This window comes from Mus caroli, chromosome 14 (genome assembly GCF_900094665.2).
Source record: "Mus caroli chromosome 14, CAROLI_EIJ_v1.1, whole genome shotgun sequence".
NCBI lineage: Eukaryota > Metazoa > Chordata > Mammalia > Rodentia > Muridae > Mus > Mus caroli.
In genome coordinates, this window is record NC_034583.1 from 14,282,824 (window position 1) to 14,296,956 (window position 14,133).

A 14,133-nucleotide genomic window follows, 5' to 3' on the forward strand; every position below is an offset into this window, starting at 1 on the left:
CCAGGCTGGCCTCGAACTCAGAAATCCGCCTGCCTCTGCCTCCCGAGTGCTGGGATTAAAGGCGTGCGCCACCACGCCCGGCGTAATTTTTAAATTACCTTTATTATGGTGTATGGTTAGCATTTTTTATTTTATTGTTGTTCATTTCTATTGTACCTGATTTGTAAATTAAAGTATCGTTATTGTGTGTGTCCAGGAAAAAACTAAAGCAAGGTAGTACAATATGTATCAGGTACAGTATCTCTGATCTAGGCCTCTGCTGGAGGTCTTGGAACTTTCCCCATTGGTAAGTGGGAATACTGTCTGTGTGCTGCCTGTAGGGAAAGTGGCTCAAGCTTAGGTCTTGTATTTCTCCACGAGGCAGTAATAGGGCTGGGGACCAGAGCCTTATCACTGCCTCTGCAGAGGCAGAACTAGCTGAAGCAGGCGGCTAAGGCACAGGTGAGAACTGGATTGGGCTCAGATTCCAAAATGATGTCCATCGAGCTGTTCATTGCTACATCCTCAAGCCATTTACATTTATAGTTATGCTGGTGATTACATGATGTTTTTGGGTGGTGGTGGTTTATTTGGATAAAAAGACAGTTTTATGTAGCTGAGACTAGCCTCAAACTCTCAGCCTTCCTGCAACCTCTTAAATGCTAAGATCCCATGCTTATGCTATTATATTACACCTAGCAAAATGGTGCTATGTGTGAACACGCTGTCATCTGGATAGAGTGGGCTGAGATGGAGACGTTACTGGAGAACAGTAGGTCTGGCCCAGTTCCTGGGCCAGGATTGTATCAGTACCAGATTGGAGAGCAGAAGTCTGAGCGCACTGCTGCCCTGGCCAGCTGGAGTCAGATTTGTAGGGATTGTCTTTCTGTTGAGGTGTGGGATGAGCTGGAACAGGTGTTAAGATAAGTAGAATACTGCGTTATTAAAAGGTGAAGGGGTGTTTACTGTATTCATTTCAGTTTGCCAGCCTGTGCCATACACAGATGCTACACAGAGCAGAGCACCAGAGTGCCCTGATCCCATACAGATGGCGAGGTTGGAAATTTCCCTCTGTGACCTAGCTCAGCTCAGCTTTACTGTGTGTCTTGTCTTAAGTTCTGGTTTCTTTGGAGACAGTTTCACTGTGTAGCTCTCCGCTGGCTTTAGACTCCCTTGTAGACCACAGACTTCTTCAAACAAAGATGTTGCTGTCTCAGCCTTCTGGGTGCTGGAATTAAAGGCCTGTACTATTGTTTCTTTTTTATATTTATTTTATATCTCTGGTAGACGCGCACCTTAGACTGCTTTCACATGATTACACTTTTGATAACAGGATATTTTATTTTATTTTGTCCTTTGAGAGGTTTGGGGCAACGTATACCACAGTGTGTGCATGGAGGTCAGACAGACAGCTTTGGGGGGAGAGGTCTTTCCTTCCACTGTGTGGGTCCTACGGAGTGAACTCAGGTGGAGCAGGGGCCTTTACCCACTGAGTCATCTCAAGCCTGTTTGACAGATGTGGTCTCTTAAATGTTACTTAAGTTATTATGTGTAAATAAAATCCTAAAAAAAAAAAATCCTGCACAGAGTGCACCTAGTGCCTGCTTGGATAGAGTTGTCCTGTGGCTGGATTGCACAGTACCTGCCTCTCAGTGTGTTTGTTTTGTACCTGATAAAGAATAATGCTGAGAAATCTTTATTTTTACAAGTTTCATTATTAAGAGTCTTCTCTCTCTCTCTTTTTTTTTATCCTTTAAGGTCTTGGTTTCCTAAAGATGTCTTTCACTTGAAGAGTGCAGCCCTTCCCGTTGGTGAACTAAGACAACTCTCCACATTGCCTGGCAGTCAGTCCTCTCTCTTAACGATGGTTGTCCCTATGCTGTTGCTTCACATGGGCTGGGATCCTCTGCCCTTGTGTTGAATTGTGACTTTCGAATGTGCAGGTTGTGTTAAGTACAAGGCGAATCTCTATGGGTAACGTCTGTGTTGGAGAAGCCATTTGTCAACCATGGTAAAACTTGCAAACCCACTTTACACAGAGTGGATTCTTGAAGCGGTGCAGAAAATCAAGAAGCAGAAGCAGCGGCCCTCAGAAGAGAGAATCTGCCATGCAGTCAGCACATCCCATGGGTTGGATAAGAAAACAGTCTCGGAACAGCTGGAACTTAGTGTTCAGGATGGCTCCGTTCTCAAAGTCACCAACAAAGGCCTTGCTTCATATAAGGACCCAGACAATCCTGGGCGTTTTTCATCGGTTAAACCGGGCACTTTCCCCAAGCCAACCAAGGGGTCCAAAGGACCGCCGTGTAATGATCTACGCAATGTGGATTGGAATAAACTTTTAAAGAGAGCCATCGAAGGCCTTGAGGAGCCAAATGGCTCCTCCTTGAAGAACATCGAGAAGTATCTGAGAAGCCAGAGTGATCTTACAGGCACCACCAACCATCCAGCCTTTCAGCAGAGGTTGCGGCTAGGGGCCAAGCGTGCTGTGAACAATGGGAGGTTACTGAAAGAAGGACCACAGTACAGGGTCAATAGTGGGAGCTCAGATGGCAAAGGTGCGCCCCAGTACCCCAGTGCTTTTCCGTCCTCACTCCCGCCCGTCAGCCTTCTACCCCATGAGAAAGACCAGGTGAGTGAGCCCGGCGGTATCGATGCCCTGGAGATAGTACTGTTTTACCTTTCACTTCCACTTAGGCGTGTTCAGCCTGTGGGTCCCAACCCTTTCGGCAAACATCTATCTCCCCAAATAGTTACAGTACAATCCATAACAGTAGCAAACTTATAGTATATAAAGAATAATTTTATGGTTGGCTGTATTAAACGGTCCCAGCATTAGGAGGCTGAGAACGACCGATGTGGACGGAAGATCTGAATGGAGATTGAAATGATCAGTTGTTTGTGCCTGGAAGCTGGTTTTTATATTTTATATTAGGCTGTTTCGTAGCGTGATTGTTTAAACATCATTTTATGACACATTGAGGGTTTCTTCAGTGGCTAATAGTTAACATAATACTCACATGACTTGCTTTATGTTGTAACTACCAGGTAAACTAGAATCTACCTTCTTCAAGCCCAAGAAAGGAGAGTGTGGGAATTTTTCTTCCCTTAATTGTAGTGAGAAAAACCTCCATACTTATTTTAATACTGATAATCTTTGCATATTGTGTGACCTAAATCCCTTCTGTTTAAAGCCATTTATTGTCAGTGGTCAGTGTGTGTAGGTGAATGTTTAATTTATCTTGCCGCGTTTGGTGTATTTGTCTATTTTTGTGTTTGTGTGCACACATACCTGCGAGCCCTAGTGCACATGAGGAGGTCTGGGGACAGTTGCAGGTGTTCTTCCTTCCACTAGGTAGGTCCTGGAGATCAAACTCAGGTTGATAGGCAGCAACTTTACCACTGAGCTGTGTTGATGGCCCAAGGCTTTATGTTAGTTTTATAGCATTGTAAGTGTGTGACAGAGTTTTGTTTCTGCTGAGATTTTTATGTCTTCAGTTGGGTATGATTTTCTTTGTTTTATTTTAAACTTACTGAGTTAATTTCCCAAAGTCATGCTGAAGTAGAACAGCAGATTGCAAATCAGGTCCTCCAGGTTTTGTATTCCTTTCCCAACTTTTGGTCAAGTGCATTCATTGATAGGGTGACATTGAGCATCGTAAATAGAAAGCGATTGTGCCTGTAAGCTGCTTGTTGAGAAGTATTGAAAGCCAGGTGTCAGGTTCTGTGGGAAGGGTGTCTGCCTGTTCCCGTGACGAGGCCTTCATTTTTGTCTCAGCTCCTATGAGACCCAAGTATTAGCAAAACTGGTTTGCTTCTGTTCTTCCGGTACAAAGAACTCATGAAATGGGTCCTGTTTCCCTTTTTGCTTACCTAGTAGGGGCCTACCTCTGAACTGAGGAAGACCAAGTCTTCACACAGGTATCTGAAGTTTAGAATGGATTTCTTAGCTGTGTTCATACCTTCTTGGTCTTCCACAACATATCCCCATGCCCTAGATAAACTGTTCTATACTTTAAAAAATTACAGAAAATGACTTATTTGAATTCCTGAACACAGCCATTTAGATACCTGTTTCTCCTTGAATCATTTTTTTTTTTAAATTAAAAACAGTTTAAATCTTTACTTAATTCTTTAGAGATAGGGCTTCACTCTGAAGCCCTGGCTGTTCTGGAGCTCTGTATTTAGCCCAGGCTGGCCTCAAACAGAGAATCTCCTGGTTTTGCTTCTGAGTGCTGAGGTGGAATTCTTTAAGGGAATCCAGAGCCATTCCTTCATAAGCTTGATTATCTTTGTTTTTTATCCTTGGCCATGGCAAAGTTGCATAATTATCAGGCACATGGTCTCCATTCAGGCACTGTGGCCAGTTTTGTGTCTTCATGAATAATTGTAGACTCTGGAGAGAGGCATTTTCTGGGTCTGGAGGGGGCAGGACAGGTTCTCCAAAGCTCCCCTCCTTCTCTGCAACCTTGCTCATCATTTCTTGCTGGCCTTATCTTTCCTCTTCAGGCAGCATCTGTACAGAACTATTTTTAGTCTAAAGGCAAAATTCATGTTTGAAACAGTCTAGGAGAGAGAACTGAGACATTTATTGCTTAGCATGCAATTGCAGTTGCTTTTTCTAGGATGTAGATCTTTTAGCTGTCCAGTTAGCATCGTTATTTAACAAGGAAAATTGAGAAAACATGCTCCAGAATATTTAGTTGATAAAATTTGGGGATTAATTGTATCAAGTAATCATAATAAGATTTTGATGGTATTTTATTAGTGAGCAATCTAGTCTCAATCTAATATTAATATGCATACACACATACATATACATACAAACATGTTATTTTTTAGATAAAATCTCATTATGTGTGTAGCGCAGACTGTCTTGGAACTCTGTAGTTATCAGAGAGCCCCCCCCCCCTTTTTGAGATAGGATCTCACTCTACAGTGGTGGTGGCTGGCCCTGAATGCTTTATGCAGATCAGGCTGGCCTCAACTTACAGAAATCTGCCTGCTTCTGCCTCCTGAGTGCTGGCATTAAAGGTGTGCACCACCATCCCTGGCTTTTTAAATGTTGGATGTCTTCCTCTATTGCTCTCCACTGTAATTTTTGAGATAGGATTTGTCACTGGCTATATGGGTTGCCAAGTAATATAGCCACCTACCTTCTCAGAGATAGGATTCCAGATGGGCACCCACTGTAGCCACCTACCTTCTCAGAGATAGGATTCCAGATGGGCACCCACTGTAGCCAGCCTTGTTTTGAGTGCTGGGGATCTGAACTCAGATCCTCGTGCTTGTGAGGTGAGTACTTTACCCACTGCACCATCTCTCCATCCCTAATTTCATAAAAAAAAAAAAAATATTGAGACAAGGTTTCACTTAGTTTCCCAGGCTGGCTTTGAATTTTGGTCCTTTTACCTTAGCCTCCATAGAGCTGGAATTTCAGGTATGTCTGCGTGCTTGGCAGAATTTAGGATATGAATGGAGACTGTTCCAGGATGGTGCAGTCTTAACTATAGTTTGGTAAACTAGTCTTTTAAAGAAGCTGTTATTGTGATTACCTTTGAGAAGTTGAATGTCATTATAAAAGAGGAAATAAAAATAGCAGCTAATGTATTGTAAGCGTAAATGCTGGTGTCTTCCAAGTAGTTGGCACTTAGCTCCTGACTCATAGTTACTGGAAGAGAGGTAGATCGCTGCCCTACTTTTTGCAGATGGAAAAACTGCAGAGCAAAGCGTACGCTTTTTGTTCAAGGTCAGTAGAACTGGTGAACAGTCAGGCTGAGAGTCCACCCAGGTAGTCCTGAGTCCAGGGCTCATTTGTTCTGGGTGGTATCTTAGTCAGCCCTGGGGCTACTCATGAATGGTGGATGTCTCTCTTGCAGTTCTTCAGTAGGTCAGAAACAGTTTTCCTCCAGCAAATAGACTGCCAGAGCTTCTTACTTTTTTTTTTCCAAGCAAGTGCAATTTATAATATCATCAAACTTGAAATGCAGCAGGGAAGTCTGTGCCTCATTAGATTTAACATCATCCTCACTCCTGTGCAGGAGGGGCACAGTGGAAGCTAACATAGGAGGCCTCTGCTTCCTGGCATGTACGTCAGCTCTTCTGAGACTCTGGAATTCAAATCAGGGATCACTATTCTCCCTTCTTAGCATGAAAGTCTTGATATTTATTTAAGAAACCTTTCTCTGCTGAGATGATAGGAAAATGAATTAAACCACTGAAGATAAAACTTTATCTTTGACTGAGCATGGGAACTCCTAAAGGATAGTATTAATGCTTCTCATTAAAAGTGGTAAAGCTCAATTAGGGCAGCTGATGAGGACTTTGGAAAGTCAAATATTCTGAGAGACTTCAGTTATCACACTTTGTGGCAGTAAGATTCCACTTGTACATCTGGGCTTTAGCATTTTTATAAAGTCAGTTTAGTTCACTTTTAAGCAGATTCCTTAGTATTTCACTTTGTTGAGTATCATCCTAAAATTTATTGAAGGTCAAATCTTTGTGTATTTCCAGTACACTGTAAAGTAGGGGAACTCCAGACACATTATGTAGCCCAGGCTGGCCTAATTCTTCTGCCTCAGCCTCCCAAGTGCTAAGATCATGTGGCACTGTTATGCCTGCGTCCCCCCCCCCCCCTTCCCCCGCCCCCCCCCCCCCCCAGAGGAATGTGTTTGGGCACTGTGGGCAGGGCGGTGTGACCTTGTGAAAGATTCCTGTGAAGAGACACAGTCCCACCGGGCGTGGTGGCCACGCCTTTAATCCCGGCTCTTGGGAGGCAGAGGCAGGTGGATTTCTAAGTTTGAGGCCAGCCTGGTCTACAGAGTGAGTTCCAGGACAGCCAGGGCTATACAGAGAAACCCTGTCTCGAAAAAAAAAAGAAAAAAAAAAAAAGAAAGAAAGAAAAAGAAAAGAGACACAGTCGTATCCTATGTCAGATTCAGTCACCAGACCACAGATGAGAACATTTTAGATTGTTTTGCTGCCTTCTTTTCTCTAACACCTACCCTCATCTTGTCTCTGGGAAGTTGTTAGTTGGCACTTTGTGAAGCGTCTCACTTAGAGTCCCAGTCTGTGTCTTTTTATGTTGACTTCAGCTCATGTGCTTTGTATCAAAGACTCCTTGTTCTCAAAGAATATTTAGCTATATGTATCCAACTGGAAGTTGAATATACAGCCTTACATATTATGAAATATGCTTTTCAAAATTCTCTGAATTTTGGCATTGACATGGATAAAAAGTCGGTTTTAGAATGGTGAAACCTATTACAGTGTAAAAGATCAGGTGGATCAATGCTCACAGTTCCAAGGTCAGGGAAGCAAGCTTGTGGATCCTGTTGTTCCTGTAATTAAGCTCTAGACGTTCTTTAAAAGGGTGCAGTGCGCCAGGGCAGCCTTTGCCGTCGGGCAGTACCGGTCCAGTCACTGCGGAGCTCTTGGACGTCTCCAGCTAGGCAGCCAGGTCAAGCGGAAGATGAAGTGAGTGACTGGGTCTTTCTATTGCACTTGAAGCATGGCAGCTTGTTCTACTTTTGAACTGTTATCAAGATAGAACTTGTCTAGGCGTCTTGAAGTAGCTTCAGGAGAGGAACAGCATCAGAAGGTTTGATTGTAGAGGGCGTGGTGGACATTCCTGTAGCTCTTAGATCTTAGGTGTGCTTGATGGCTTTTGATGCCTTTCCCACAACACTAATCCTGGCCTGAGGAGCACCAACTTTGGGGAATTGATACTTGTATTCTCTGTACCTACATGACTTTATAACAGTGCTCGCGTGTGTTGCTGGGAATAGAATAGAAGACCTTATGCTCATTAGGCAAAAACTCCTACTGAGCCTTGTTCCTACGCTGTGATACTTTTAGTACCAAGAAAGTCAGTATTTTTAGCTTTGAGGTTATTTTAACAGTTATGTGTTGTTTGCTGATTTATTCTGATTTTATCTTGAATGGCAAAGATTTTATTTTTGTTTTTTCTCCAGACTTCAGCAGATGATGATACACTTTAAATGTTCTCAAAATGGAAGTCTGAGTTGTTGTGTTTTTTTTTTTTAATCTATTTTATCTTTGTATGTTATCGCTAACACATGGGAGATGTCATTGTTTTTATCATTGAAATGACAATTTTGCTTGTAAAAATCCATGATTTTGTTGTGTTTCTATGCTTCATTTTTTTAAGTCTTGAATGTTAAGCTAGAGTAGATTTGGTAAAATTGTTTTCCAGTCACACCAAGATTTAAAATAGGAATCTGAAATCTTCTCAGGCCTTTCATCTCTCCTGTCCATTAATATTTCACATAAACAGCAATTAGCTTACCAGATAAGAGTTAGCCAATGAGTCAGCCCTGTAATCTGCTGATGGCACTCCTTCTGCAAGACCGGGAGGAAAGTGCGTGTATGTTTGCATGTGGGTGCTCTCGCTGCTTCCAGGCAGTGGCAGGAAGTTAGTTAGTCCATGTGCCTCAGAGGACAGGGATGGCCTTGCTGTCCCCTGATGCTTCTGCATGGATAGGAAACACTGCTGAGAAGTTGCCAGGCCTGGGAAAGAAACTGCCTATTGTTGTTGATCTTTATAAAAGTAAACATCGTAATTAGTAGGCTGTAATGTAGTGCACAGTGTACATTTGTAGTTTGTTTATGAAAGGTTATGTTTTTGAGAGTGTGGAATGAGACAGAAAGAAGTATTAGATGAAACAACGTTGGATTAAACCGAAGCTGGTCTCTACAGAGGTCAGGGCAAACCCTGATCAGTGCTCCGAGGGGATCCAGGAGGGAGCTGTGTTAATTTGACAAGTGGGTTTAAAATTCTTGAGCTGCTATTCTTCAGAAACCATCTTTGTTCAAACATCCCTTTTCTAATTTGCTCCACTTTTGATCTTTGATAAACCAGCTGCAGTATTGTTTCATTAACAGACTTGACTGGTTAACAGATGTTTGCTTTGGCTTGATTGTGTCCTCCCTATTAAGAACAGCATAGGCACTCATAGAAACCATGCTGGGCCTTTTCCTGTCTAGCTAGACTGGCAGTTCAAAAGAGCAACCTAATTTCATTTACACGTTCAGTTTTTATTCCTTGGTGTTATTCTGGAAGGCATGTGACATTTAGCTGGTGTTCTCCCTCATCAGGGAGGTCTGCTGTTAGGCCTCCTTGCTGCTGCTTCTCTGCTGTGCAGCCCCTCACTTGGGGTTACGCACTGTGCGTTCTTAGCATTCAGGAAAGGAGGGACTGCGGAAGAGCTGATTGAGACATCATGGATTCTTCCACAATTCAAGGGAAGGAGTGGGAACAGTCTGGAGAATGTAGAGAATCTCTCCCACCTTCTTTGATGTCAGACAGCTGCCATATGGAGTGCAGGGAGAAGGAGGAGAGCCTGGGTCCAGGCTGCCTGTGATCTTCCCAGTACTAGGGCTGGGAGCCAATGGCAGTGTGGTTTCTGTAGTAGCTCCTGATGCTCACCAGTCCTGTTTTTTGTCCAGTTTCCTGCCATGCTTGTGACTCTCTCTCCAGGCATAAATAGGAAGGATGAAGCTCAAAATAAGAATGTAAAGATTATATGGAACAAGAGAAATGGCAGAAGAGAAGAAGGCACAAACTAACCCCTGTAATAAGGTCGTCAAAGATGACTCTGTCCTCATGGTTGACCTGTTTCTCTGGAATTTTAGTCATGTGTTTCTCTCTTATAGCAAAACCAGATTTTAGCTATTGAGCTTGAATTGTGAGTAAACTCACAGCAAATAATATGTGCTTGTGGAAGTGTGGAGGCTAGCTGAAGAACACCAGCTGTTCATTGCATCCTGGGCAGTATGTAAGGGACCTGGGAAGAAAGGTGGGTAGTGGAGGGATCCAGGGCACGCCTTCTTCCTTACCTTTGTAATTTAAAAAATTGTAATGTCTGAATAATACATGCCACATTCTTTCAACTACTGTTATTACTATACCTTTTCTTTCTCTTCTAGAAAGAAAGAGAAAATGAATAAATGAATGTGTGTATGTATAATTTTTGAGCTTAGTTTGGTAGCTCAAACCCTTAATTTCTGGTACTTGGGAGGCAGAGGAGGGTGGATCTGCATTCAAAGCCAGCCTGATTTACAGAAGTGAGTTCAGGACTGCCAGGGTTTTATAGAGAAAGACTCTGTTTTAAAACAAAACAATAACAAAGAAATCAAACAGAAGATAAGTTTGGATGAATTATTGGAATATAACATCATTATGTTACATTCTTAAATATTTAGCGAGGAATGAAAACGACCTCCTGAATAGACCAGCACCATCACTCACGTAAACACTTCAAAAGTGAAGCCAGAGGGTTTACCAAGAGTTGTATTTTCTCAAACGAGTCTTAATGTTATTTATAACTTGATTTAGAACTCAGCAAAGTTCACAAGTGGCATTTGGTCATCATGACTCTTAGCAGAGAACAACCTTTTTGCTATTTCTGGAGACATTGCCAGTTTTGAAGAGTTGTCCTGTAGGATATCTGGAGCTGATACTTTCCCTGGAGATTTGAACACAGGGCCTCCGGAATGCTATACAAGCCTTGCACCACAGAGGTACGTTTTCAGCTTCCAGATCTTCCTTTGTAGATGAAGCCCTTCTCCCCTTTGTGACTAGTAAGTGCTCAGTGCAGGCTTGAGGCCATGTGACTAACCTTTGGTTCAGTGTGTTTGAATTTTCCATTGCTGCTTTGTTCACATACACTTAGCATTTAAAGCTTTGCAGTCTGTCATTCTTTGGTTCTGTGGTTAGGAAGTCTAACACAGTTCTTACCACGGTAGATGATGACAGCAGCGTGACTTTCTAGCTGAGCCTCGTTTCCTCGCTTCTGTTCCCAGCTCCTAGGCTGTTTGCTTGGTTTGACCTTGGTTCCTGTCCTGTCTTTAATACCAGCAATGTGGCATCTCTGATCATTCCTCTATAGGTGCCTGGCTTTAAAGGATGCATAGATTACTTTTGGTGTAGATGGTCAATATTAGTTAAATTTTCACACCAGCCTCCTTCGCTAGGAGTGGTGGGGCATAACTATAATCCCAGCTGTCCGGAGGCCAAAGCCTGACTTATTCAAATTCAGGGCCAGCTTGGGCTCTATACTGAGACCCTGTCTCAAAAACAAAACAATAAAGAGATAAAACCTACTCCTTTAAAAGTTAAAAACCAAAACAAAGTACGGAAGTCCTTTTTCCTATCTGCCAGGTTACTACATGGACAAAGATGAAACAGGCCCCCTTCCCCCCCCCCCCCCAACTTAAGTATGGATGCTGGGGGGTGGCCATCGTGTGTTGCCTTGGTGCACAGTGCTTTACCCAACTTAGATTTTATAATAAGTCAGAGTATGCTTATGGGAGAATGGGTCATTCTGTGGATGTGATGCAGGCCACAGGTTAGAGTCTGCTTGTCTGCGTTCTAGGACCGAATTCTTTCTAAGGGTGGGGAGCAGGGCCTGCCTTTTGTCTCTGCTTGACGGTGTCCCTTTACTAACAAATGAATTTACCAGGATAGTTTAGAAAGTTTGTGGGGCTGGAGTAGGGTTTGAGACAGTGTCTTACTCTGCAAATTTAGGCTGGCCAGGAACCTGTAGTAGCCTAGGCTGGCCTTGAACTCACACTCTTTCCTATCTTAGCTTTTGGCATCCTGAGAGTGCACTGTGCTAGATCCTGCTTCTGGGTTTTTACCTCTGGTTCTGGAAACTCAGATCCTCACGTTTAGATGTTCTTCTTGAGATAGGTTGTGTTCATGGTAAAGGCATGACTTAGATTGTGATTTACAATGTTTTCTGAGGGCTGGAGAAATGGCTCAGCGGGTTAAGAGCACTGACTGCTCTTTCAGAGATCCTGAATTCAATTCCCAGCAAGTACATGGTGGCTCACAACCACCTGTAATGGAATCTGAAGGCTTCTTCTGGTGTGTCTGAAGACAGCTACAGTGTACCCATATACATTAAATAAATCTTTAAAAAATATTTTCTGAGAAATGTGTTTAAAGTTGTAGAGAAAGATTTTTTTTTTTAAGCTAAATGCCCAGAGTACATTTAAAAAAAAAAAAAAAATCACAGTCCAGTGACGTGTCTCAGTATGTGAAGGCACTTGCCTCCGAGCCTCATGACTGGAGTTCAATCCCGAGAGCTCACAGGGTAGGAAGGGGCTGATTCCTGCCTGCTGTCCTCTCACCTCCACACACGCCCCAGTGTGACCCTCACACTCCACAGTAAACACATACATAAAAAATTTTAGAAACAAAAGATTTTAATTATTGTGCACGTGTAAGTGTGGCATGCACATAAATCCAAGAATAGCTTGGTTCTCTGCAAGGTGAAATCCAGGGATCAAACTCAGGTTTTCACATGAGCACTTTACCACCTGAGCAGTCTCAGAGTCCCAGAGCTTCATTTTTGAGGTAGTGTCTCACTGTTGGCTCTGACTGGCTAGGAACTCCCTGTGTAGACCAGGTATGTACATCAGGCTGGCCTGGAACTCCCAGAGATCCTCCTGCCACTGTCTCCAGAGTGCTGGGATCAAAGCTGTGTGTGCGTCACTGGTCCTGTTTGGTGCTTTAGAGACTCAGCAATCTTGGAAGCATTTTATGTCTGCTTCAACCTCAAGCCTCAGTTGAGGACCCTGGACAGGTGGAAGAGAAACCACACAGGTGTCTTTTGATGTTGTTGTTTCGAGGAAAATTCAGAGAAGTAAGCAGCAATTACAGGTTGGCGTTGGGGAGGGGGCTATAGATTCCTTCCCCTTCACAATGAGGCTGCATCTCCCTGGGTGCTGCCCTTAACTGAAGTGCTTTGGAAATACCGAATGTTGCCAGTTGGTGAAGAATAACAACTATTTAGTTATTAGCCTATCATCAGTGTGCTTTCCAGAGCTGATAAAAGCTGCAATCTTTCCATCTGATGAGCTCTGACCTTCTGAAACCTTCCAGTTTATCTCATTTTCCACAGCTACTGAGTATAACACGATACCAACAATTACATCCCCCCCCAAAGCGTTTGTGCCAACTTATAAAATCACCTCTGTATTGGAAAATTGTGTAGTATCTTGATTTCAATTTAGCATGGTATGTTGGTTAGCAATAAATCTTGCTAATGTATGAACACAAGCCTGAAGGCAGCTTGGAGAACACTGATCAGGTGCAAATTGTATGTATTTTGCAAGCATTTCAGAAATTCAGAGCAAAATGAAATAAATAGTTATGACTGAGAGCACCACTTTTTTTTTTTTTTAAAGTACTCTTGTGTATATCCTGTGAGAAAATTCTCAGTCCTCCCGAAGTTCATAGTTTGTTTTGGGGACCATTTTTAATTTTCCTATCTAGTCTGTGGCATTCAATGAAAGCAAACAGGCATGATTGAAAACAAATGTGTTTTTGCCTATAACATATATATGCTTGGCAGTTTACGTTGTGTTTGAAGATCATAGAAAACTATATACGAGGATACTCATTTAAACACATTGTAATGTTCTTATGATTGAAAGTAGAGCTAGCTGTGGTAGTGCATGTCTTTAATGCCAGCACTGGGGAGGCAGAGGCAGGCAGATCTCTTAAGTTCCAGGACAGCCAGGGCTACACAGAAAAACCCTGTCTTGAAAAACAAACAAACAAGGAAGGAAGGTAGGAAGGAAGGAAAGAAGAAAGAAAAAAAAAGCTTACAAAATAATTTTACATGAATCCTGAGTGTCTGTGAGAGCTGCTAAGTTGGTAAATCTTACAGGAAAACACATGGGCCAAAGAAGAGGGGGACCTCCATGGGCGGTGCTGGAGCAGGCACATGACTCTTGGGATTCAGGCTGCCTGGGGTGCGTTTGCCCACATTCTGCCCCAACCTCTTCATTTGGGTCAAATCAACACAAGTCTGTTCTCATAATGTGCAAAACCTGTGCTGGGCCCTGTGGGAATTTCAAAGAGAAGCCATGTTGGAATGGTAATTTAAACAGCTAGTTGAAACCTGTCAAGATGCACAGCTGGGACCCCTTCATTTTCAGAAATTTTTTTATTTTCAATTTTTATCTATTAGTGTTATGTATGAAGAAGATGTATGTGCTGGTACATGCATGCTACAGTACATACATAAGAGGTCAGAGTATAACTTTTAGGGGTTAGTCCTCCCCACTGTAGGTTCAGAGTATAACTTTTAGGGGTTAGTCCTCCCCACTGTAGGTTCAGAG

At 42.8% G+C, this 14,133-nt stretch overlaps 1 protein-coding gene across 1 annotated transcript in view; it reads left to right on the forward strand.

Annotated features, from left to right (window-relative positions):
• Positions 1-14,133, forward strand: part of Kat6b (lysine acetyltransferase 6B) — a 172,287-nt gene that overhangs the window by 13,789 nt on the left and 144,365 nt on the right. Inside the window, 1 exon segment of the mRNA XM_029469204.1 lies at positions 1,738-2,611. Within this exon segment, the coding sequence (XP_029325064.1) occupies positions 1,988-2,611 (624 nt within the window). The 5' untranslated portion in view covers positions 1,738-1,987.